General features: G+C 36.4%; 1 protein-coding gene across 4 annotated transcripts in view; it reads left to right on the plus strand.

Annotated features, from left to right (window-relative positions):
• Positions 1-750: 750 nt before the first annotated feature.
• The window catches only part of NETO1 (neuropilin and tolloid like 1), a 74,893-nt gene continuing 48,759 nt past the window's right edge, over positions 751-26,884 (plus strand). For all 4 annotated transcript variants that reach the window (XM_040549578.1, XM_040549579.1, XM_040549580.1 and 1 more), the window contains exons 1-4: positions 751-1,607; positions 5,529-5,582; positions 7,244-7,381; positions 16,395-16,643. In XM_040549578.1, the coding sequence (XP_040405512.1) occupies positions 1,580-1,607; positions 5,529-5,582; positions 7,244-7,381; positions 16,395-16,643 (469 nt within the window). In that variant the 5' untranslated portion in view covers positions 751-1,579. The remainder of the gene's footprint in view (positions 1,608-5,528; positions 5,583-7,243; positions 7,382-16,394; positions 16,644-26,884) is intronic.

A 26,884-nucleotide genomic window follows, 5' to 3' on the forward strand; every position in this document is an offset into this window, starting at 1 on the left:
GGGCCGGGGAGTTCCCCCCCCCCCCCCCCCCCGCAGCCGTGCTGTGGACAGGCGAGGGGCTCCCATCCCATATCCTATCCCCTCGCACTTCGGTGGCACAAATCCTCCACTCTCCCCGCCGCCCTTCCCCCCGCCGCCCCCTTCAACCCCTTGCCCAGCCAGGGGTGCATCTCCCGGCTGCCTCGTCCAGGAGGGCATGCTGCCCTTGCTGTCCCTCCCCTCGTCCTCCTCTCTCTCTCTTTATTCCCCTTTGAAATCCTTTCAGCTCCTCTCACCACTCTTATTATGAATATGTTTTCCCTGCTGTGCCCCCGCGCTGGCCATTAGCCCTGTGCAACCTCAAAGGGATGGGTGTCTGGGGTGAGATGTAGCTGGGGAGGAAGACAAGCCTGAGGAAGGGAGGGGGGAGAGAGAGAAAGGGAGAGATTTTGCTGCCGTCTCTGGGCTGATTGGAAGAGACAATCATTGTATCTGCGGACGGAGGATTAGCAGCTAAACTTTTATTGCTCCCTTTTGTGCGTGTGTGTGTGCAAATGGAGAAGTCTTTTCTCAGAAGAGAAAATCCTTTCAGGCTCCCTGTGGAGGGTGCAGTTCAAGGAGGAACTCAGGAGCGGTTTGCCTGATCCATAAAGTGACCAGGTGAGGGGAAAAGACCCCTCTCCTCTCACTCTTCCTCTCCCAGTTTTATAATCATTCTTCCCCCACTGCCGCCACCCTCCTGTCCTTCCCCTCCCCTCCCCTCCCCTCCCCTTCCCTGCACTGAGTGAATGGAAGAGTCTCCAGGATTTTCTTCTGCTTCTCGCCCTGGACTGGAGAAGTGAGGGGACATCTCTCTATCCTCATCCATCTCGCTCCATCCATACCCGAAAGGATTTGAGACAGTGCAATGTGTTTTCATCCTCTTGCCGCTGCAACCACTTGATACTATGCAATGCGCAGGGAGAGGGCTTTGCAAAATGGATTTGTTCGATTTTAAAGGATTTCTTCTCTAATAAGGATCGCATTGCACACAAATATGACTAAATCCCCAATTTGGTAAATCTTTCTTCCCCCCCACCCCTCCTCTTTGGGTTCCCTCCCGCCCACCCCCACCCCTTCAGAGGAGCAAGCACAGGGAGCTGATGACGGACCCATTAATCCCTTCTTCAATGCATCAAAAGAAGCCGAAGGGCTGGAAGTCGCTGGGCTCGGAGTCCTGCAGGAAATGCTTCGATCTGCTTTTGGTTTTGTATGAAACTGGTGACTAGGGGCTCGGCTAGCCCCGCCGCCGCCCGCCGGCACCTGGATGCACGGGTCGCCGCCGCCGCCGCCGCCTTGCCCGCCGCCGCGATGCAACGCTTCTGGTGGTGCTGCCGGTAGCTCGGGTGCGATGGGAGCGAGCCGGCGGTGATTAGTGGAAGGCGGCGAGGGAGAGCGAGCGAGAGGAAGGGCTGCTCCGCTCTGCTGTGTGTGGGCTTCAGGATTTTTTTTTTTCTTCTTCTTCTTCTTTTCCTACTTCCATCCTCTCCCCACCACTGGAAGTCCTCCCGTATCTAAATGGAATTAGTGGAGACCGAAGCCCCTTGTGTAAGGCACAGACATGACCCATGGGCGCAGCTTCTTTCACAGTGAGTATCTCCCCCTCCCCGCCCGCCCCCTCCCCGCCTGAGCTCAGCTGCCGCGCACGGGCTCGTACCCTCCGCTGCCTCCCCAACTCGCCTAACGGGACGCCCAGACTCCGCGCCCTGGAGGCAATCTCCCCCCACCCCCCAAAAAAAACAACCCCACCACCCCTTTCCCCATCACTCTGCGATGCAGCAGAGGGTGGTCGGTATCTCTCAGCGCCATGGTCACGCTCGTGTGGGCTCGTGGCTGTCACCCGGGCGCGACGCCTCTGGTGTTTTTTGGCGTGGTGAGGGTAAAGGGTAAAGCAAGAGGCGGCCCCCTTGCTGTCTGCGCTGCGCTGCTGCCCTGGCCGGGACTCGAATCCGCAGCCACGGGGCAGCGCCGAGCGCCGCAGCGGGGAAGGCCAGGGCGGGCGGGGGTCCTATGCTGGCGACCCCTCGGGAGAAATCCTCCCGGAGCGGCAGGGAGGCCCCGAAATGCGTTAATTATTCGTCGGAGACCTCGGGCTGAGTGGATGGGACCCTCTCCCCTGCCACAGTTTTGCAGAGGGTCCCCTCTGCCGAAGGGGCTTGGCTGGACCCTTCCTTTCAGCACATCACTCTACGCCCACACCTGTAAAACAGCAGTGCTATGGGCAGGTACTGCTTTTCCCAAAACTCTTTTCTAGGCTAAACCGTGTCCATGCCAAATCATAGCCTCTAAAAAGCTGCCTGGAAGAGTGATAAATCTCTTAATATACAACTTGTGATGAAAAAAATGCATGGATCCATAAAGATGCAAAGATGCGTAATCAGTGGAACTAGAAAGCGTGATTATAATTACACTCTTGATTAGGAGAGAAAAGTGGATGAGGAAGACAGAGAATGAAACAAAAAATGTGGTGGAAACTTCTTTGAAATAATTCCCAAACCCAGATAATGCCAATGTTGTTACAGTACTGTCAAAGCTTCCCAGGTGACAGCTTTGAATGAATAAAGACTGTGTGACTGATCTCTTTGGAATCTTCTTCTTCCTTCCTTCCTTCCTTCCTTCCTTCCTTCCTTCCTTCCTTCCTTCCTTCCTTTCTTTCTTTCTTTCTTTTTCTTTCTTTCTTTCTTTCTCTCTCTCTCTCTCTCTTTCTCTCTTTCTCTCTTTCTCTCTTTCTTCCTTCCTTCCTTTCTTCCTTCCTTCCTTCCTTCCTTTCTTTCTTTTCTTTCTTTCTTTCTTTCTTTCTTTCTTTCTTTCTTTCTTTCTTTCTTTCTTTCTTTCTTTCTTTCTTTCTCTTTCTCTCTGTCTTTCCTTCCTTCCCTCCTTCCTTCCTTCCTTCCTTCCTTCCTTCCTTCCTTCCTTCCTTCCTTCCTTCCTTCCTTCCCTCTTTCCTTCCTTCCTTCCTTCCTTCCTTCCTTCCTTTTTATTTTATACCTCTGTGAGAAGCACTGTTCTTTTCCCGTTGTTTGAGAAGGAAAAAGTCAAGGGGTTATAGAATAAAATGGACTGTCTTGACTGCTTGAGTGAAAAATATTTTGTTATCTTTTCCCATAAAGCGCATAATTGTAATTACTTTCTGGCATCATACATACTTTTGTAATGGTGGTGTTAATGCCACTAAATCAAAAAGATTTTTTTTCTTATTTATTTATTTATTTTAATATGGAAGAAGTATTTCACTCCAAATGCTGGATATGATATGTACAGAAAAAAAGCTTAGAGTCTCTTAGTCTGTTATTATCTATTACATTTTACATTTTATTATCAATACAATTTTGACTCCTTATTAATAATAAATACTGGCTTGCTAATGTGTAAGTGTAGCTCCCTGCTTTGGAATAACATGGTTCTGCAACTTGGAAACAGTCTTTCTAGTGGTTACAGCTGGAATTGAAAAGACCGGTGTTTTTGCTCTCATATCTATAATAATATCCTGTTGACTTGGACTTAATCTCTTTAATTCTCTGAACTTCAATTTTTAACATGTAGAAAAATGGGGAAGAGCTAATAGATAAAGATACTTGAAAGGAAGCTGTTAGAATAAAATATGAATTAATTGCCCAAGAAGAAACATTTCTCATGTAGGGTTTGTTTCGCTGCTGTACCTTCTATTCTAGCTTTCATAAATTTGTGGGAAGAAAGAATGTTGGCAGCTGGCTACATATTCCAACAACAAACCACCTTAAATATTGAGAAATTAGATTTTGACTAGTGAGGATTAAAGGCATAGATGCAGTATGTTCACTGCATGAAACCCAGCTAAGTAAATGAGCGACTTAGTGAATGCGTGAATCCTTCATTGCCTTCAGATTCTGACATAGCCGATGGGCAGAGTCCCAGCTAGGATGTGTTTCCAGAATCTATCCCTGAGGACAGTAAAGGCATGAATGGTTGGGTAGCATCCAGATCTGAGCAGAAGATGTAATGTTCTCACTGAATGCCCATGACACAGAAGAGTTTTTAGCCACCAGCTCTGCCAACATCCGTCTCTGTTAGCTGGGGGATTCAAAAAGACAGGGAGTGTGAGCCCGACCAAGAAATAGTGAATATGCTGCCAAGCCTTCATTTTCCCAGCACTTCAACCTTTCCCTCTTTAATAAGTTAGCCATCATCCAGAGCTAAAGCCCTCTGTCACACAGGAAGAGTCAAAGGCATAGAAATAGAGATCTCCACGTTATCAGAATATGGAAAATACAAAGAGACTTGCTTCCGTCAAGGTAAAAATTGCACACAATTTGAAGTAAAAAAAGCTGGAAAGTATGCAAGCACCATCTTCAAAAGGACCATTTAGGTACCTTCTTACTAGCTCTTGATGATCTTTGGTGTCTCTTGGGGATAAGAGGAAAATCTGTCTTTCAGTTACATTTATTAAAGATTACAGGTCCATCAATTCCTTGTCATAGTCAACAATATAAATGTCAGCAGATCAATCCAAAATACTCAGGATAAATAAGGAACTTCATCTCCACTTTAACTTTAGTGCAGTCTGAGCACTATGTCTGGGCTTCATGCCAAACTAGCTGGGGTCAAAATTCTGAGCATTCCAGGAACTCATGTACCTGTTCTTTCATGCTCTTACTATCCCACTTTCTCCAATAGCCAAAAAAGACGTGGGAGATGGGAGAAAAATATGATCATCATCAGTGCATGTCTGCTTCATCAGATTGCTGTCCAGTCACTTCGGTCTTCCAAAGCAGCCTCATTGCTACTGATCTGAACTTTTCCCTCTTAGCCTTAACACCCAGAAACTCAAGAATTATCTCCAGGTTAAAATCCACATTTGTTCCCAAGCCACAGCTGTCCTATTATGGTTGGAAATAGGAGATTTTTATTTGTAAAATAGACTGCAAATCCACTGCAGCATAAAGCAACATACCCTCGTCTAGTCAAACAAACTAGATTAATGAGACTGTTAAGCACACACAATAATTTATTTCACTGAGGGTTTGCATATGCCTCAGTGGAAAAAGCCAACCCCTCACTTCTTTCATAGCTTATGGAAGTACTTATTTTCAAATATTATTATGCCATGGCAAGGGACCTAAGTGAGACCAGTGGCACTGAAACTTAGTAGGTCTTTGTCTATAAATACAGAGTTTTTTATTATTATTACTGAACCCACTGACGATTATATATATAAATATTGGTAAAATATTTTCTTCTAATATTAAAAAATGAAAAAAAAAAAAAAAGAGGGAAACATCAATGCTTGGAAATTTTGTTTTAAGCCAAAAACTTCTCCTCTTAATTTGGATACATTCATAAAGATGAATACGTGGGCAGATCACCAATAAATAAATAAATAAATAAATAATTTAAAGATGCAAGTAAATGAAATATTGGTTTTGTACAGTAATTTTATTTAATTTATATCCTTTTCGGATAGATGTTTACAGTTGTTTTGTTTGCTGGCCCTATCACACTGTTATATCATCTAATGTATATTTCTCTTTCAGTTGTAGCAAGTCTAATCATCCTACATTTGTCTGGGGCAACCAAAAAAGGAACAGGTATGTAAACATCAGACATTTTTTCAGACATCATATTAAAGCCCAAAGTATGGATTTGAGTTGTTTAGGTCTGTCCTTTGTTCATCTGCTTTTAGTATTAGTGTTCATACACTGTCATAAATCCAATGGTACTTTTTAACAAGTTAGTGAGTTACTGACCTGATCCATGGCTAGATCTAATTAAAGGCTTGGACTGACTCTTGCAAAGGCTGTAAAGTCCTACTACCCGCCCCCCCTCCACCCCCCCTTTCCAGATTGGCATGTTCAGATTGGGTACTGAGCTGTCTAATCTTAAAGTCTTTTTGATTGTTGAAGTAGAATTCAAAATCTGAAATTAGGCATCCTGGCTCCTCCTGCAGTTTTGAGGATAGAAAAAGGTTCTTGAAAACCCTGGATTTTAAGTGTGGTGACAGCCAAGCAGGGAGAGATGATAAACACAGTGTGTGTCTGAATTTGTGTCTGAATGCTCAGTCCCTGCAGGCTTGAATTCATTTTAGGAAACTAAGATCCACACCATCCTTAGCTTGGATACAGACCATGAAGGAAGGGAAATGCATGCAGAGTACAAGGCAAATCTCTTGTGGTTAAAATCATCCTTGGAAGTTTCAGGACAGGAAGAATCATCCTGTCTCTGTTTGCATTGATCATAAGAGCAAACAACTCACCTCTGAACATGAGAGGCTTAAGTTAGATAGAACGGTTAGATATAGGCACCTGATTTGGAGCAACACATAGGAGGCCTTACACAGGAAGCCTGGGTGAGGTCTAGAAATTTCTACTCTTCCTAGAACCTACTATCCTTCAAGCCTAATTTTTTCCCCCAACAAATCCATTTATTTTAGCTTACTAGTTAAAGTCCAATGTTCAAGAAGTGATTCTTCATCTCCTTCAGCCTGAAAAGATTCAAAGCTTTATGTCCAGGCTCTCAGAAAGTGTGCTGAAAGGAATGCAAGAGTTTCAGGGCTAGGAAGAAAGCAAATGAGAAGGACTGATTCTCCTTTCTAGTGACTCACCTAGGAAGAGGAAAGTTCTGGGCTGTGATTTGTGACCCCAGAGCTATTTATTCATTTTACAGCAAACAGCAAAATAAAAATAAAGAATATTTTTGAATCAGAATCCAGGATTGCCTCCATCCATCTCTGTCAGGTGAATCTAGAGTGAAGCCACAGTAAATTAAAAACAGTTCTTACATTCTATCAGTATGATGTGATTCATTTATTTCTTCTTGATTTTGTGACTCTGATGTATTTTGGTATTACAGCCTGAATCTTTCTGACAGGGTACATGTTTGAGTCTTTTGAGATGTGAGTGGGAAACTCATGTTTCCCATTCTTGAGCATATGTTTTTCCTACAAGGTTGTTATTTAAAAAGCAATATAAGTATGACTTTCCCTAGACATCCAAGCCTCTTCTTTGTTTAAAAAAAAATATGTTTTCAATGAGAATTATATGTTCATACCCTTAAAGAACTGACTCATTTCTCTCCAGATCAATGATCATACATGATCATACATGATCAATGATCATGTTTCAACAGAAAAAAGCTGAGAAGAGACCACCAACAGAAGGAACTGTTTTATTGTGTAAGAGATTTCAAAGCCTCATAGGAACATAACAATTGTTGAGTTAACTATATAATGCTTAATGTGATCATTTCACAGAAAAGCAGACTACTGCCGAAGGACAGAAACCAGTGCAGTGTGGAACTTGGACAAAATATGCAGAAGGAGGCGTCTTCACTTCTCCCAATTATCCCAACAAGTATCCTCCTGACAGAGAGTGTGTCTACATTATTGAAGGTGACTAACAAAATAATCTTTGTATTCTATCTTCAACTGATTCAAAAAATCTTTACTTTGCTACTTGTGAAGAGTAGGTAAAGCCTGTAAGATCATGATCAATCTTTTCAAGAAGCAAGGTTTAGGGAAACTTTTTTCTTTTCTTTTCTTTTCTTTTCTTTTCTTTTCTTTTCTTTTCTTTTCTTTTCTTTTCTTTTCTTTTCTTTTCTTTTCTTTTCTTTTCTTTTCTTTTCTTTTCTTTTCTTTTCTTTTTTCTTTTCTTTTTTCTTTTCTTTTCTTTTCTTTTCTTCTTTTCTTTTTTCTCTTCTCTTCTCTTCTCTTCTCTTCTCTTCTCTTCTCTTCTCTTCTCTTCTCTTCTCTTCTCTTTCTCTTCTCTTCTCTTCTCTTCTCCTCTTCTCTTTCTTCTTCCTCCTCTTCTCTTTTCTCTCTCTTCTCTTTTCTCTCTCTCCTCTTTCTCCTCTCTCTTCTCTTCTCTTCCTCTTCTCTTCTCTTCTCTTCCTCTTTCTCTCTTCTCTTCTCTTCTCTTCTTTCTCTTCTCTTCTCTTCTCTTCTCTTCTTCTTCTCTTCTCTTCTCTTCTCTTTCTCTTCTTCTTCTTCTTTCTCTTCTTCTTCTTCTTCTCTCTTATCTTTTCTTTCTTTTTCTTTTCTTTTCTTTTCTTTTTCCTTTTCTTTTCTTTTCTTTTCTTTTCTTTTCTTTCTTTTCTTTTCTTTTCTTTTCTTTTCTTTTCTTTTCTTTCTTTTCTTTTCTTTTCCTCTTCTCTTTCTTTCTCTTTCTTTCTTCCTCTTCTCTCTTCTCTTCTCTTCTCTTCTCTTCTCTTCTCTTCTCTTCTCTTCTCTTCTCTTCTCTTCTCTTCTCTTCTCTTCTCTTCTCTTCTCTTCTCAAAAAAATAAATAAAATAAATTGCATAGCATACTAAGAAATACTGGCAAATACTAGATTAGTTTTCTGATACTACTAATAAATTAGCTCATGTAGGAAGTACGCACGAGTTCCTTAGTGATAAACAGTATAATATAATTCAGTATTTTCAGAGAATGTATAGAATCTAAAATACTGTAACATGGCAGAAGACAGAATATTTAAAAATGAATAAAATGAATTAAAAAAAAAAAAACAGAAAAGAGTAAATATGAACACGAACCACCTGTAAGACACAATTCTCAATGAGTAGTTAGATAGTTGCAGATCTGGAAGTAACGCAAGAAAGGCTAGAGGTATATTACGAGCAAGTTACATGATTTCTTTTCACCAATCTTAGTACAATGGATGTTGAAGGGATTCTTATAAAAATAAATCTCTGGAAGGTAATAAAGATTAGATACTGTCAGAGCTTAGTAACAAAAAAAGATGAATCAGAAACAGAATTGGTAAGACAATTGGTAAGACATTGGAACCAAAAAAATGCATGCACAAGTTGGGAATACATGCGAAATAGAGCACTGATAATTGCTCTATCCATGCTTAGCTGGACAGAATTATTTATTTATTTTATTAAGAGTGCAGTTGTTTCAAGAAATTTACAAAGGCATATACAGAATTCAAACTGCTTTAGAATCTCCCAAAAGACACAGAAAACAGTCAGTCATTCCAAATCTAGTGATGAGTTAGTGATATAAAGACATTTCATAAAAATCTTCCAGGGAAATAATTGATGGTAAGTGTTGTATATCTTGGTTAGGAAAAAAAAAGTCACAGCAAAATGACTGAGATCTCTGAATTACACTTTAGTGTAATTTAGTCAGAAGCAAAGAGGTGATTATAAATCAGGAAGTCAACAAGCCCTTTGAGGAAAAGTTATGCTTCTCCAATATTCTTCCAACTTGAGTCTAGAATTTAAGCAGATGCGTTGTAAACATATAAGTTCTTTCATAGTTTAGAAATTGTTTTAAAACAACAAAAATCAATAAGTATAATAAACAATGCTCTACTAAGTATTATATTATGATATTTTTCTTACACTTACATTGCTAAATCCACATTTTTTTGTATATAGTAGTCCAATTATCTTCTCAACATTCCCATGAGGCCGGGAGAAAGTAAGCCTATTTCATCTTCAGGAAACTGAGGCATGGAGAGGTTTATAATCAAAGAGAAGAGCTATGGAAACAAAATATGACCACTTTTGTAAACCCTAATCCAGTATCTTAAGCCATGAGTTGTTCCTCTCATTAGTAAGAAGGTGTTTGAATGTTCTTTATAGTAAAGACATGTCTTTATCATATTAATTAATTGCTTATGAAAAGATGGTTAATAAGCTGAAAGGTGGCTTAATACACTATTGAAGAAGACTTTTAAAATAGCTCAAATTGGAAATGTCTAAGAACAATTAAGAAAGGAAATATTTAATCAAACATTTTCTATGATGAAGATGAAATTCCATGTTGACAAGTCTGGGGTAATGAGCAGTACAAGAAATAGCCTGAATTCAATAGACATATTGTTATAAAAAATAATCATTTTTGAAAAAAAAAATCTCATAATTTCTTACAACATTCTTGCTTTCTACTGTGTGTCCAACCATGTTCAAAAGTTTGGATTCTAACTGGCTAGCTTAAAACCTGTGATAATATCAGCTGTATCAGTATGTAATTTGATGAAAACTGTGTATACTGCACAACATATTCAGCTCTACCTGTTTCTGTCTTCTAAAAAGATCAGCAATAGATATGTCTGAAAAAAGTCACCAAAATAAATAAAAATGTCTCAGTAACCATACTTTAAAAAGTGATGGTTTTGGAAAAAGGCAAAAAGAGACACACCGAAGGACAAATATACATATATATATATATACAGTAGTTAAAATAACTTATTTGTTCAAATTTATTCTTTTTACAACATATAGATATGACAGAAAAAGATAACGAAGTGAAAAACTTTTCCTATATCTTTTATGTACTCATTGACATAAGATATTGAGGTTAAAGGGTTAAAAAAGATTAGTTTTTTTACTAATTGCAATATCTTTGAGGCAGGATAACAGTATATGAAGTGGATAATCTTTGCTAATCCAGAACCTAAACATCCGTTAAACTTGAGCATAAACCAGAAACATCTCTATATACATATTATTCCTAAAATTAATATTAAGATTTCAAAAAACTTGGAATAGCTTCTCTCTGCTGTCGAATATCAAGCATCAAACTAGGGGGACTGTTAATGTGATCCAGAATAGCATTCCCACATTCCTCTCTCCTCTTTGTATGTCTTAGATAATTCAGTGTGCGAGGTTCTGACATCTTTGTGACCTAAATTTAAATACATATATGGATCAACAGGTTCTTTCTTGTCTGCTTGCTTTCTTTCCTTTTTATTTATTTATTTATTTATTTTTTGCTATCATACACAATCTAGGGCAAATTCTGGTGGCTTCTCTCAAACACCATTCCTACTGACTTTAAAGGACTTGTGTGAGGACTGTAGCATGTAGTCTGTTGTAATAAAATTGAATTTCATTTAACGATACAATTTTGCCCCCTGTATTTTAGCTCATCTTAAATGTATGCAAGCCTTTTATCATTTCAAAATTACCTTGGTGAAGTAAAAGAGCTGGCAAAAATTGCCATGATCATACACTGTGAGTTTCTAAAAGGGAAAAGGATTTTTGATTGCAGTGGAGCCTATACTAGCAGTCAAAGGCATAAGAAGATCAAACAGCTAGAACTTTCTTTTTCTTTTTCTCTCTTCCCCCCCCCCCCCCTTTTTTTTTTTCCTTCTATTTTGGTAGTAATGACAATTAGCTGTTGGAACAACTAGGAATTTTGAAGTCCAGGTTGGATGCCTTTCTAAAAGAAGTCCTTTAGGTCATCCAGAAGTCATGGACTCAGTACAAAAAATATTATGCTATAGAGGAGCTTCTGGTGAGTCCCATCTGCCTTTCAAAATACATTATTTATTTATTTATTTATTTTGGTTCAGTCTTATTGGGCATATAGAGAATGTAGGAAATAGCTGAGTGTACACTCAGCATTAAATTCCCTGTTGGCCCCAATTTTACCCTTATTTTGCATATTCATGACTCTTACCTGGCAAAATTCGCAGCTGCTCAGAACAACCGCAGCAGCAGCAGCATTAGCCTTTGCCAGACTGCAGAAAATTTGGCACATGTGCTTCAAAGGGAAATATGCACAGGAATTTCTGTAGGAACAGATTTGTTGGTGCTAAAAATATGTGGGGAGAGGGATAGACACAGTTTAGACAATATATTTTAAGAACTGATTTGGAAATCTAGTATCTTATATGTTTTGATTATTTTATTTTTTTTTTTTATATATATATATATATATATGTGCTTGTTTATAAATATAGGTATAGACTAGAATTGATTTATGGAGATATAAAGTAAATCTTCCACTGTATATACTTTTGGATATTTAAAGTTAGCTCTCTTGAAGATCTTCCATATTTTTGACTTAAGACCATTAAACACTTTATTTCTAGATATTTCACTGTACGAAAAATCTCATGTCAAAGACCTCTGGTATTTCATGGTGATTTTTGTGTCCAAAAAGTGTTCATCAAAATGAGGAAAGAATCTTCTTTCAAAAGGAGGTTATAAGTGATTTACTTGTCAATAATAGCTGAACAACCAGAAACATCAAGGACTATTCAAAACTATCAGTTCTGTACAGCCCAGATAGATGGGGGTAGGTGTTGAGTTCAGTGTCTCATTTCCATGCTACTGCATAAATTGAAACAGATTCTTTTGCTTAACTTCAGCTGTCAGTTATGGAGACCTAGAGGCTGATCAGAACTAAAACCTTAATTGCATGTTTGTTGCTGAAAATGTTCTTCTGCAAGTTGGAACCCAATATCTTTTATTTTCATTGAATGTAAAATCTCAAGATAGCACTTGTGTAAGATAATTAGATGAAAGATGACAAGACATGTAAGCATTAAGAAGTCTTTCCATGGTATTAAACATCTTTGAAGACAGATAATTAGAAGCTAAATATGGAAAATTTTAATATTTGAAGTACAATCACTTTATGAGATAGCTTCAACATATTTAATTTGGACTTTATAACATCTTTTTTTCTGACATTGTAACCACCAAAATTTTGTTTGAAGTTGTGAATATGATTTACCTGTGAATGAGGATGCCAGAAGTGACCACTTTGTCCCTTCTTTTCTGATTAGATGGCCAGATTCTGCTCCAGTGTGTAAGAGATATATATTCTCTTTTTATTGTTGTGGCTGCTGGCTGTTTACTCATTTTATTTTTTTTTATAATTATACATTATTCTTAGTCATCATTCTGTACTTGTTATCACTCTATTTCTGTAAGTTTTAAATTTGCACACAGTTTATTGTGGAAGGCAAAACTGTGGCATGAGGCGTGTTCATACAATACCTGCTTGATTCAGTTCACTTATAGCAAAGAAACCCTTTGTAAAAGTCAGAGTATAACTCTAAAAAGACACCTTTTTTTTGCTAAATGGCAGCTAAAGTTGGGAGTATTAATCATGTGTTTCGTTCCCTTACTGTCATTTTCAGGAAGATCTGAATCACTTTTCTTAGGCAGATTATTGCAACCAAAACATCTAATTTTTTGCTCTAAGATGAAGAATGGAAATGTATTTGAAAGCACATAGTGGAAAGGTAGCATGGATACTTGCGCAGTATTCCTTCCTATCTTTGCCCAATATTCTGTAATCACCACAGTCACTGTAGTTACAGAAACACAAAATGTTACATTCCCCAGACAAGTTAGGAGAAAGAACCTAGAACCATTTGGGCTAGTGTGCAGAGCAGGTTGGGACATGGGCTGTACCAGTGCTAATACTAAAACTTAAGTCAGGCCTAAGACTGATTGGCACAGTCTAACATCCTTTCACCTTCCTAGTGAATAGTACATATCCAAACTAGTTGTGAATAGTCCTTGACCGATGAGGACCACCACATCATGCCTAAGAAAGTTCTTGGCAGTTCTGACTGGCATGGGACAAAAACATGCCAGGAGGTGTTTTTAATGGTTAAAGGAGTGAGGACAGTCAGTGGCTCAGCCCCCAGCCTTGTTTTATTTAGCAGTGGAGAAGCAGTGCTGATGAACTATCAATATTCCATTGTTGCAGTGGTGCAGCCTGTATACATGGGAGACCTGGCGAAAAGTCAAATCTTCCTTGAACTTTCCTTGAGCTGGTGTGATTTTCTGTGATCTTTTAACAAGAACTGAGCTAGACTAGAATAAGCCTTATCTTGACTTTGTTGAAAAATAAATAAAAATAGAAGAGAGTAAACTATAGCAACATGTTGATCCTAAAACTAGTTTGCAATGTGAGATTCAGAGTTCTGTATGGATACTGTGAAAGTTGTGTAGTCTTTAACAGGCCATACTTTTACCAAATCAGTTGATTTTATGCTTAAGTTTGTACAACTGAGTTTCATTTACCTTTTTACAAGTCCTTTTACAAGAACTCCTTTTATATTATAGTGAGATTATAATGGACTTTAAGTTTTCTTTTCAACAACAACAACAACAAAAATATGTATGATATGTATAACTCAGAGAGGGCCTTATGCCCATTCTCACCATATGTTAAATGAGTTTTGGGTTCAAGCAAGGTTTGCTAAGGATTTAACTTGCTTGCTTTAACTAGGCTTGCACTGGTAAGCCTTAGCATAAAATGGAGTAGTGAGACCTAACACTGATAGTTTAATGAGGACAAACGTGTTATGTTAATGGCATATACACAAGAACGATGGCAAAGATCATTTTTGAAGCAGGTATCTCCTTGTTGCCATGGAAAGCGGAGTAGCTATATGCTGTGTTAAGATGCTGTTTGACACTAACAGTACTAATGGAATTAATCTTCATATCTAGATTGCAACATTAACAAATTAAAATAAATCTTTAAGTAGGATAGTAACATTATATTTTGGATAGTGAGTATATAAAACTTACAAATCTTAATAAGAATTCTCAAGTTTACCCAAAGTGTTACTCTCTTGGAGTTTCTGATACTTAACTCTGTATGAATGATGAATAGCTCTTAACAAATCTCTTTGCATAGAATAGGGGCATACAAAATATAATCGCAGACTGAAAGGTGATGATTGCTTTCTTCTCCCCTAGTATTTTTTAGTTAAGTTTAAAACAATATTTATTGTAAATATATGACACTGAGAATAGAAACATATGAAAAAAAATCAATGATATCTTCCAGTTATTCAGACTATTTCTATAATCTAAAAGATTTATTTCTGTATTTAAACCTCACCCAAGGTAGCATTAATTGTCTTTACAAACTTTATTCCCTGATTTTAATTTTTTTTCCCACTTCCAAAATAGTTTCATTTCCAGGAACAGTGAATTTCATATAATTCCATATAAAGTTTTAAGTTTTGATTTTTCTATTAAACTTGGATAGACAAAAAGATCACAGGATGAAAGTATTACAGAGAAATACATACAACTCATTTACCTACAACTTCCTTTAAATAACAGTGGGCCAATAATAAGTACTTCTTAATTGTGAACTTGTTCAATTTTATAGCAGTAGGTAAGGAGTTTGTATTTTCTGTTAAATCTTTCAATAAATAGGAATCACACAAACATATTAAAATTAGAAGTAAAACTATTAAAATATTTCTTCTTTTCAAATAACCTGTGTTATTAATTTCAAAGTTAACTCTTCAGAATCTTATAAAATGAGCCTGTATTAATTTATATAAGATAGTTGCAACAGGGATCTGTCTGATAAGGGTATAAGGTTTACCTTGTATCTACTTATTTTGTTCATTTTAATTATTCTCATTTCTTACTTGACTAAGGAGCTCATCCCAAAAAATTCATCTTCAACCATTTAAAAATGTATATGTGATCTATTTTCTGGCCATGTTAATCATTTTCTCACTGTTCCTGAGGTAAGAAATAAAAGGATATTTGGCTGCCAGAGTGGCAGTAGTTGCCATGTTAAGCTTATGCAGTAAACTTGAAGTTGGATCTTGTATATTTTAATGTGAAAAGAATGATAACTTGGGCAAAGCTCATAGCAATTTCGGTCTCTTCTAATATTTGTAAGGTGTAGAACATGATCCCATGAGAGGTGGAGGATGCAATGACACAACAAACCTTTGTCTTAGCAGAAAACTTTATTAGAAAAAAAAGTATATTACACCAAGATCTGTAAACATACATCCAGTGTACATTTTTAGCTATGGACAGGATTAAGTGCAGGAGTACATACCCCAGGGATTCTGCATCTTAAAATTTCTAGACAAAACTATGATTTTCTCCTTTTAACAAAATGCTATAGTTCAAACAATAAGTGTTTTTCTTTTTACACAAAATGCCAGGCAAATCTTGTTTTTGAGATCATTGTGACTGCTACTAGCCTATGAATACTGGTACTAAGCTATGAATAAAGACTATTATTATTGTTGTTGTTGTTGTTGTTGTCTGAGTTGACCACTATAAGTTTCTTCAAGTTTTTTCTGCAGAGTATTCTTTACTCTTTACTTAGTTAATTTTGCTTCATTGTTATTCTTAAATGAAAATTCACTTCACTTTTCCTAGGTTATAAATGAGATGATTATATTCAAGCCAGTCATTGACTGCTGTACATATAGGAATAGAATGTGTGCTTAGTCCTATAGCACAGTTCCGACCAGACTTTTCTTCATCTTTGTGATCATCAGGTTAAAAAGTATTCTGATTAACTTTTCCCCTCAAAACAAGACTGGTTTTCCAGATATATAAGATTCTTTGAAAGATTTTGTGCTTGAACCAATTGTTCCTAGGCTGTATTTTGTTTTACATCAAACATCTCTCTTTTAGTTTCACTAAAAACTACTGTCATAAGCACTTCTAAAAGAAGAACAGATGAGTAAGCTTATGATGCAAAATCTAAAAAAAAATATGCACTAATTTTCAAAAACAGAAAATACTGTTTTTAAGGATAATGTTGATGCATATGTTAAGATTCATAAATATATATATTTAATACTCTTAATTTTTTTCAGATTTTAAGGATTTTGGTTCAGAAAATAATTTCATTTTCTTTTCATTTCTAGCTGCCCCTAGACAATGCATTGAACTACACTTTGATGAAAAATATTCCATAGAACCTTCATGGGAGTGTAAATTTGACCATATTGAAGTACGAGATGGACCTTTTGGCTTTTCCCCAATCATTGGACGTTTCTGTGGACAGCAAAATCCACCTATGATAAAATCCAGTGGCAGATTTCTGTGGATTAAATTTTTTGCTGATGGTGAGCTGGAATCTATGGGGTTTTCTGCTCGATATAATTTTACACCTGGTGAGTACAAAACATCATACTTTTTAATAGAAAAAGCTTATCATACTAATTTTGTTAATGACGTATAATTGTGCCATTGTAACTAGTATTAATGAGGACTATATTTAATATCAAAGAAAGTATTCATAGATAAGAAAATGGTATAAGGTATATATCTTTTGCATAACTAGTAAGGCTAATTCAAGGAAGAAATTTTCAGTACAGTTTTGTCCAAGATACATATACTCAGCCTCTGTAGTTTTTAAAAGAATTGTTTTCAATATAATTTTATAGAAAATCATTCAAAATAATTAATGGGTAGTTATGTGTTTCTTGCTTGATTGCTGGACTGTACAGCTTTTCCTTCAGAATGATCATTGAGAAAGTATTCTAATAAAAAAATCTAATTATCTCCGGAAATTCTATTGTTGTTTTTCCACTTCATCAATCATTTTCCTATCTGAGGAGTAAAGCAAACTGTAGCCATAATTGTGAGATTCAAATACTAAAAGCTATTAAGTATTTTTCTAAAAAAAAAAAAAAAAAAAGGATGTAAATCTTAATTGTAATTGCACAATTATTCCCTTTTTGTCAATTTTTAAACTCAATTCATTAAAATAAGGTAAAATTCTTAGGCAAACTTCCCAATCTTTTTTTCCCCCACTTATTAACAAAAGATTGCTGATCTTAATTTTCATTTTTGGCTGAAGCTACAATATATTGCACTGCACTGCTGTATTTGACGTAGTTCTGTACTTTCTTGTTTTGAGTGATGAGTCATACCTTAATATAGCCTACTCCAAAGCACTATAATTATTATGTAATTTTGTCAATTATGTCACTATTGTTTCAACTAAGTTGTTGTGTTAGGTGGAATGATATTTTTTAGAATATCTACTAAAATTAACTGGCTCAACATTCTGCTTGCTAAATTATTCCACTAGCACCATAAAAGATACCAGGACTACTTGAGTGTTCCTTTCTGTGGTCTTCTCTGATGCAAGGAAAATAGTTATAAAATTACACAGGGTAGTTCAATATTCTTTTAAGTCAAATATACTGTATTCCAGAGGGAAAACATATTTAGAAGGTTTAAAGAGGAACAGAACACAGAATTTCTTTGGAGAATAACCTGAGAGCCAGATAAACATATCTATTGTAAATGCAAAGACAATTTTTTCCATACAGTTCTCAGTGGGTTTTTGTCATTTTCCTCACCATCTTCCCCAAAAGTTCTTTCGTTTAGATTTCATGTCCTTGTTTCAAAGAGATATGCATTATGAGTGAAAAGATGTTCATAGCAGGACCTGAAGCTTCTTCCGACTAAAAAACTCTCAGGTGAAAAACAATTTAATGCACCATGTTTTATCCTCATTCATTTTCTCCTGATGTAAGGTGGTTTTCTACACTGAGATCAATGTTTTTTTTGATCTATATTACTGTAGCAGTATAAATTATTCCCAACTTCAGATGCAATAGCTATCTCGTTTATTATTATTATCTCTTCCTCTTCCTCCCTTCTTCTTCCTCATAGTTTGTAACAGAAAGCTATACAAATGGTAATGGACTTCTATGAATATTGGCCAGAATGAAGATATGATTAATTTAACAAGTGCGAAGCAGCACTGCTGCCTCCTTAATCACCAATAATAGGATGAAGTTATCTTTCTAGACGAATTACTTGACCAGCTGTTTATTAGGTGGAATGGATTAGGCCTGACATTTTGAGATCCACTGTCCAAAGGTTTGCAGTGAAAGGGATGACTGTCAACTCATCAAAGAGTGACAGCATTCAAAAGTGTGTAACAGAGTAGCAGAGAGGCATTGGTTCCAGATATTATCACTCAAACCCTCTGGATCCATTTTGGGTAGTGACTACTTCTGAAATTAAACTATTTGCATAGAAAAGATCAGAAGAAAATTTTCAGCTAACCTCTCTTTAAAAAAAATCAATAATATATATATATAAAAAAGGAAGAATTCTGGAACTTTTCTTTCTAGAGCAGATGTTGCTCAGGGAGATGCAGTTTGTTGCCTCCATCTCACTAAGTGCAAGCAACAAACTCCATCTAAATGCAGTCTTGTGTAGGAGGCTTCCTCCATCCTGGTGGTGAGAACAATAGAGGTGTCTGTTTAGTACCATCAGTCTTTGATGGTCCCCACTTGAGTGGTCCTCACACACTGCTGAAAAGTTCCTCGACTGCTACCTTTGCCGGTGGTAACTAGATCAAGGCTTTTGCTTGTTGCTAAAAAGAAATGTGATGTTGAGTGTGGTTATGTGTGTGTGGAAGTATGACAACTTAAAAAAAATAAGTAAGTAAATTTTATCTAAACTGAAGCTGCAACCATTTATTACTATTTGGCTGGTACATAGAGAAACAGGAAAAGAAATTATTTACTATGTCTCCAGGGTGTACATAAATAGCTAACTGGACGAAATTGGAAGAAAAAGATCAATTAGGGTAACTGGACAAATGTTCCAATGAAGACCTATTAGTCTGTGCAAAAGGAAAGAGCTGTCACCTGAGGCTTTTTAAAACTAGTCAGCATTAAGTCCTAAAAAAATAAATTATATAGAAGAATTCTAAGGAATAAAGTAATATTTTGCATTTACTAAGCCTTTTCTGTTTCATAATTTCTTTGATCTCTTGGAGTTTAAATGGTCAGAGTCCTAGACTCTGTGCAAAGATTGAGCTTCATCAACTAAAGCAAAACACCAGTGGAATTTCAGCAGTCTGTCAACAGGTTGGGATCTCAGGCATCTTGAAACAAGCATCACTGTCTTGTCATAAGCTCCGTTCTGTTTAAATAGAACAGTACTTATTTTTCTCAAAGCACTTTTCAGCACTCTGAAAGATGAAATCTAGCAGAACAAATGAATTTAATAATTCCAGAACTCCACACAAAACCAAAACAAACACTCTAAATAAGAGAAATGGAGAAAAGATTATATTTATGTTTTCATTTTTATAATTTTTAGGGTTAAGCAAAACGTGTTTGAATAAAGCTGTATATATGGTATCATGCCTGAATATTTTTAATGTAAGGGAAGGACTTCTCTTTTTCTTTTATGTTATTCTAGGTAAATGTCAGTAATAACAACATGCAATTTGGATGTAAAATAAAGTTTCAAATATTTTGTACATGTGAAAGTTAAAAAATCTCAGATATGATAGAAAGAACATCTCAGACTACAATATTTTCAGGTTGTTCCTTGGTTCATTCTGAATACAAATCAGATTGGCTAGGGAAAGACAACACAAACTGAATCACATGTTAAATGTCCCTTGCTCTTGTTTCATCATTTTCAGGATCATTGAAAGGCCTATAGCACAAATTTCATTTCACATCTCTGTGTCCTCGTACTCCATCTGTTATCCTCATTTCTCCTAAAATGTTAATGTCAAGACCATTTTCTGAGGTGATGTTGAATCACTATTTTGTCTAGTCCAGTCTTGCTGTTTCAAGCATTACTTCAATGGGACTTATTCTTGAAAACAATTCTTCATGATTCATTTTTTTTAAGCATAGACAAGGATTCAGACAGAGAGAGGACATATTTATTTGGGCTGTGTTACTCAGCTGGAATAATCAGATTTTTGTTTATCCCAGTCCCTGATTTTGCAGGACAGTGGCTTAAGATAGCAAGCACATCATTACTTTCAGTCCCATCACTTAATAGAAACCATCTGTGTTTTTATTTAGCCTCATTAATATAAAGGTCAGTCAGTAATGCTTTCTGTTCAACTGCCTGATAATGGAAAAATAAAAAAAAAAACTTCATACTCGTATGCACTGAAAAGTGGGGCATAAAACTGTCTAAACAGAACAATGGTACTTTTACTTCAACATTGTACTGGTACAAGTAGCTGTAGAAAGTCAGAATATTACAATAATGACATCATTGAGGAAAACAAAAAACAAAATGAAAAAACAACCAGGTAAAATTCACCCTGACTGGGGAAGGTCCATATTTTAGGACTGATGAAAAATCAGTATTATAGGTGCACTGAATTCAACTGCAGTTTGAAAGAAGTTAGATAAGATGTTGTCAAGTCATTTTGACACCTAATGTCCATGTCCTGTCTGTGTATATTTAAGCCTCCCAGCCATCTGGGATAGGTGAAGAATATTTGCAAGGGCTTGCTCACCTGTTTTTATTTATTTTATTTTATTTTATTTTATTTTATTTTATTTTATTTTATTTTATTTTATTTATTTTTTAATTTAATTTAATTTAATTTAATTTAATTTAATTTAATTTTATTATTTATGCTTTCCATTTCTCTTCAGAACTTGGTCTCATTGCTTCCAAGTTAACTTCAGTGACAAAAATTATTAGTCAATTTGTAATCGATTTAAGTTTTCTGAACAATTAACCAGTCGTATATGTAACTGTGAATGTGTCAGTCTCGTCCTTTGGGAAAAGAGTTGGTTTGAAATTAGTGAAATGACTCGCTATAACCTTTTCTTTAAGCTTTTGAGCTGGAACAATATTTTTTGTTTGCTTGTTTTGTTTGAGTTTATTTTATTTACTCAGGTTTGTAGTCCTCAGCACTTCAAATTGCTATAAACAGCTTCTTTGAGTTATGAATTTTTAATGTGTCCATACAAGTGTGCAACAATCAGGCACTACATTGCCATTTATAATAAATGTATTAGGACTTCTGGTCTTGTGAATAAGAATGAATTTCACTGTAGCATCTAGGATGATAAATTTTCTTGTTACAATTAAAATCATGATTGGCTACATAAATGTTGTCTTTTCAAGGGAATTTGTTTTGCTCTGTGCTACAGACTCCATTAACTTCTATGAACTGTAGGCTTACGCCCAGAGTATTTCAGTACCATGCGTATCAGAAGGTAATGGAGTAATATGTTCATTTTAAATTTCAAGTTTAAAAGAATTTATTTCATAGAGCAAATGAGTGTATATAAGATCTTACAGGATTCTCATGTTCCATAATACCTTTTTATCACATCCTTATTTTATTTTTAAATTATTATTATTATTATTTATATTTATTTTTTTTATTTTATTTTATTTTATTTTTTATTTTTTATTTTCTACAAAAAATTAAAAAACAATAGAAATAGAGGACAGTTTTAAGTATTCGAATATTGCGGGGGGGAGTGAGCGAACTATTGCAGGGTTTTCTAACAACTGCTTTCACTGAGGACATGAGAATTACATTTGCGTTGACTGTGTATAAACATCGGAGGGAAGGGGCTTTCTAAGTCATGTAGTGTTGTCTCACTGGGATTGCAAGCAACATGTTTCTAACTCATAGCATAAATATTCAAATTTGTTTTCCTTTATTAATGGATCTTAAAAGACTTTTTTTTTTTTTTTATCTGGTTATTTTCTGCCTCGGACATTCCTATGGAAGCCCTGTGTCAGAATCCAAATTATTATGATTTCTCAGATATAATTATTCATGGCCAGTTTATGTCTTTGTTTTCTTGCACCAATATTACTTGTTGGCTTTGAAATACCTTTTGTTGTTGTTGTTTTTTGTTTTTTGTTTTTTGTTTGTTTGTTTGTTCCCACCAGGAGTACCTGCCACTGCAGCATAAAGATGTTAGTCATATCTTTTTTAAGATGTCAATTTGCTTGGCTGCACAAGCCAAATTCTTCTACTCTCTTTATGCCATGGACTCTTTGTTCCACTTGCCATCAGTACCACCCCACCTCCCTCCAAGAGCCTCTGTGTGTCTTCCACAACTAGCTGAACACAGACTTCTAGAGGAAGTTTACTAGGACAGTGTAGAGTAGTATAGGTACAAATAATTATTTTCTACTTCCACAACTTCTCTTGTTGTATATGTGAGCTCACCAATAAAGATCATTATGGTGTTGCATTGATAAATATTATTTACAGAGGAACCACATTTATCTGACAAAGAATCTATCCTTTCAGAAGCATCTGGGAGGAAACTAACAAAATTAGATGAGAATTCAAAAACAGTACAAGAAAAAAGAAGGCTTTTTAATATTAAGCAGCAGTTTTACAACATGATTCTAATTCTCAAAATAGTTTATAGTATTACTTATTTCAGAAATCTAGAAAAATCTTAGAGGCAAAGGAGGATTTTCCTTAAATATTATCCTTTTCACAGAATCACAGAATCACAGAATCGTCTAGGTTGGAAGAGACCTCCAAGATCACCTAGTCCAACCTCTGACCTAACACTAACAAGTCCTCCACTAAACCATATCGCTAAGCTCTACATCTAAACGTCTCTTAAAGACCTCCAGGGAGGGTGACACAACCACTGTCCCTGGGCAGCCTATTCCGACGCCTAACAACCCTTTCAGTAAAGACGTTCTTCCTAATATCCAACCTAAACCTCCCCTGGTGCAACTTTAGCCCATTCCCCGTCGTCCTGTCACCAGGCACTTGGGAGAATAGACCAACCCCCACCTTGCTACAGTCTCCTTTGAGGTATCTATAGAGTGCAATAAGGTCGCCCCTGAGCTTCCTCTTCTCCAGGCTAACAACCCCAGCTCCCTCAGCCACTCCTCGTAAGACTTGTTCTCCAGACCCCTCACCAGCTTCGTTGCCCTTCTCTGGACTCACTTGAGCACCTTTGTGACTTGTGACATTTCTTACATTTTTTCGCCTAAGGATACAGTTTCATCTTTGCATTATTACTACACTGAATTGGTGAGCCTCAGGTTTGATATGGAGTGGTTTACCTTTGCTTTAAACACTGTTGCAAAGTGTAGAAATAAGTAGTGATCCCATGGCATTTATTTTCCTTTTCAACCATTTGATTTGTCTGTAACATTTGTGAAGCATTTGGAAATAATACAGAAAGGAAGATAATACAGAATTTTTACTGAACAGAAAGCCTGGGTAGTCTTCTTCCACAAGTGTTTGGAAGCAAGTTGATTACTACAAACATTTTCACATATTCAGAATAGCACTTCCAAAACTTATAAAACATCCTACTTGGTATTTATTATTCAAACACTTTTACACCTATGTTCTTCAGGGAAAAAAATAAGAACTTCTTACTTCATATGTAGCAAGTAATGAGTTTTTGAATGCTCTTCAAAGCTGTTTCAGCAGATTTTCTAACAGTTCTACTGGGATGCATTTCTGGGTGATTGTGTTGTGGCCCCATCTTGGCACTGTTGTCTGTTGGTGACCTTGGCAATGTGAATGTGGAATTAAAGCAATTTTTCTTCTTATCCATTCCTTAGGCAGCTAAATTTTCATCTTTATGTATTGTATCTACAGGTTTCTGAGGTTTATGGCCAATAAATCTAGACAATCATCTCAATCCTTTTGTCTAATCAGCATGACTGTGGCCCTTCTGTTAGGCAGAGAAGCTATTTTCTATTGGAGCCACAGACCTGTAAGTGGTCTAATTCTTTAGCTGTCCCTATGTGAAATGATGCTTTTACGTTAGATACAAAAACATGTTTATATCACTTGTTTTCTTTCATCTATATTTGATAATTTGACATCTGCATAAGTTCAAGTAACTGTGCTGTTTTATTTTTTATCATCTGTTCTTTTACTGAAGTATTTCTCAAATCTAACACCAACAAGTAAACCTCCTTACTGACATATATAGTTTTCCATAGCAGGTTTTTGTACTCTTTGAATAGTTCTCTAATTTTCCTTAAAGAAATTGACACAAAACCTTCTTAGTAAGTTCTCTGTCCATTGTAACAAAGAAAAAGTTCTTGCCCAATAAGTAGGAGCTCTTATTCTACATAAAGTAGTCTTTGAAAAAGTCAGTCATGTTTCTGTCCCTAGAATTGAATATTTTTACAACATGCAATGGTTAGTAAATGTGTTAAATTCAAATATACCATCTGTCAGCTTTCAGTATGTATACTCAACAATTGTTTAGCACTTAGTTATTTTCTTATGTTAGTATTTATACTTTTTGTCAAGAAATCGATTCAGAGGGTCTCTTTTTCTTACCAGTACTGAGGTGGTTTTTACTGAACATTGTTTTGTATACTTTCAACTCCAGTGGGTATATGTTGTCATCTTAATAGATATTTTCTGATATTGAGTGTATAATCTATGTTGATTTGTTTATTGGTTGTTAACTAATGAAGACTATGTAATTCTTTCATCTTAAATATCACATATGAGCTTCTTTGGTGCCCATATCCAAAAGTAAGACTGTGCTTACTTCAACTTCAGTAGATATTTTGTCCCACCTTTTATCTATGCATTTTATCTGTTCTCTTTCTTTCTTATGGGATATCAAAAACCTTACAATCTTCAATATATTATTATAGTGGTCTTAAGGGATAGAGAAATACAAAGTATTTTCTGTATGAGGAATAGAAATACAAAATTATTGTGAGGTAGATGGCAACTGTATGGCTATGCATGAAAGCAATAGAAAATCATGTGCTTGAATCAAGTTTCTAAATACATGGACTTATTTCTAGCTGTTTTTCCCTTTCTCTCTCGCAGTCTCTCTGTATAATATATCCTAACTCAAGCTATTGACCAGTTCTTTTTACTACATACACTTTTACCTTATATATATCCATTAAGGATTTATGAATAAAGTCTATCTCAGTAACTGTAACTGAGGTATATAGCAAATTGAGGAATTAAAAAGTTAAGATTTTAAGCAAAATCTTAAAAGAATCCAAACTTTAAAATGAAAATTTATAATTAAGGTTATGTGATGATGATAGTGGATTCATGCAAGTCACCTAATTATTGTGAGTCCTGTGCAATGTTTGTCAATGCTGAGTAGATTAAAGATTGTTTTTTTCTTTCTTCTAATATTAATTCCCTTTGAGCAACGATATTCCTTTACAATCTCATGAGTAGAACATTCTTCAGGTAAAAAGTGTAAGGCTGAGAAAAAGTTCAGTCACCAAATATAGAATGTCACAGAGCATCCCTATTTAAAGTTTGAGAATCCAAAATTTGCCAGCTTCAAGTAATCTATTTCTTCAATGTCAAGAAAGCTTACACTGTATCTTGCAGGTGTCCTACAAGTTAGCTTTGAAATTGAAAATAGAAAGAAAGAAAGAAAGAAAGAAAGAAAGAGAAAGAGAAAGAAGAAGGAAAGAAGGAAAGAGGGAAAGAGGGAGAGAAAGGAGGAAAGAAAGAAGGAAAGAAAGAAGGAAAAGGAAGGAAGGAAGGAAGGAAGGACGGAAGGAAGGAGGGAGAGAGGGAAGGAAGGAAGGAAGGAAGGAAGGAAGGAAGGAAGGAGGGAGGGAGGGAAGGAAGTAAGGAAGAAGGAAGGAAGGAAGGAAGGAAGAAAGGAAGAGGGAGGGAGGGAGGGAAGGAAGGAAGGAAGGAAGGAAGAAGGAAGGAAGGAAGGAAGGAAGGAAGGAAGGAAGGAAAGAAAGAAAAGAAAGAAAGAAAGAAAGAATAGGAAAGAAAGAGAGAAAGAAAGAAGGAAAGAAAAAGAAAGAAAGAAAGAAAGAGAAAGAAAGAAAGAAAAAGAAAGAAAGAAAGAAAGAAAGAAAGGAGGGAGGGAGGGAGGGAGGGAGGAAGGAAGGAAGGAAGGAAGGAAGGAAGGAAGGAAGGAAGGAAGGAAGGGAGGGAGGGAGAGCAGGGAAGGGTGGAAGGAAGGAAGGAAGGAAGGAAGGAAGGAAAGGGGGAAGAGATGAAGGAAGGAAGGGAGGGAGGGAGAGCAGGGAAGGAAGGAAGGAAGGAAAGAAGGAAGGAAGGAAGGAAGGAAAGAAAAGAAAGAAAGAAAGAAAGAGTAAGAAAGAAGGAAAGAAAAAGAAAGAAAGAGAGAAAGAAAGAAGGAAAGAAAAAGAAAGAGAGAAAGAAAGAGAAAGAAAGAAGAAAGGAAGAAGAAAGAAAGAAAGAAGGAAAGAAAGAAAGAAAGAAAGAAAGAGAGAAAGAAAGAAAGAAAGAAAGAAAAAAAGGAAGAAGAGAAAGAAAGAGAAAGAAAGAAAAGAAGAAAGAAAGAAAGAAAGAAAGAAAGAAAAAGAATAATGAAGGAAGGAAGGAAGGAAGGAAAGAGGGGAGGGAGGGAAGGAGGGAAGGAAGAGAGGGAAGGAAGGAAGGAAGGAAGGAAGAAAGGAGGGAGGGAAGGGGAGTGGAGGGAAGGAAGGAAGGAAGGAAGGAGGAGGGGGGGAGGGAGGGAGGGAAGGAAGGAAGGAAGGAAGGAGGGAGGGAGGGAGGGAAGGAAGGAAGGAAGGAAGGAAGGAAGAAGGAAGGAAGGAAGGAAGGAAGGAAGGAAGGAAGGAAGGAGGAGGAGGGAGGGAGGGAGAGGGAAGGAAGGAAGGAAGGAAGGAAGGAAGGAAGGAAAAG

This window comes from Cygnus olor, chromosome 2 (genome assembly GCF_009769625.2).
Source record: "Cygnus olor isolate bCygOlo1 chromosome 2, bCygOlo1.pri.v2, whole genome shotgun sequence".
Classification (NCBI taxonomy): domain Eukaryota; kingdom Metazoa; phylum Chordata; class Aves; order Anseriformes; family Anatidae; genus Cygnus; species Cygnus olor.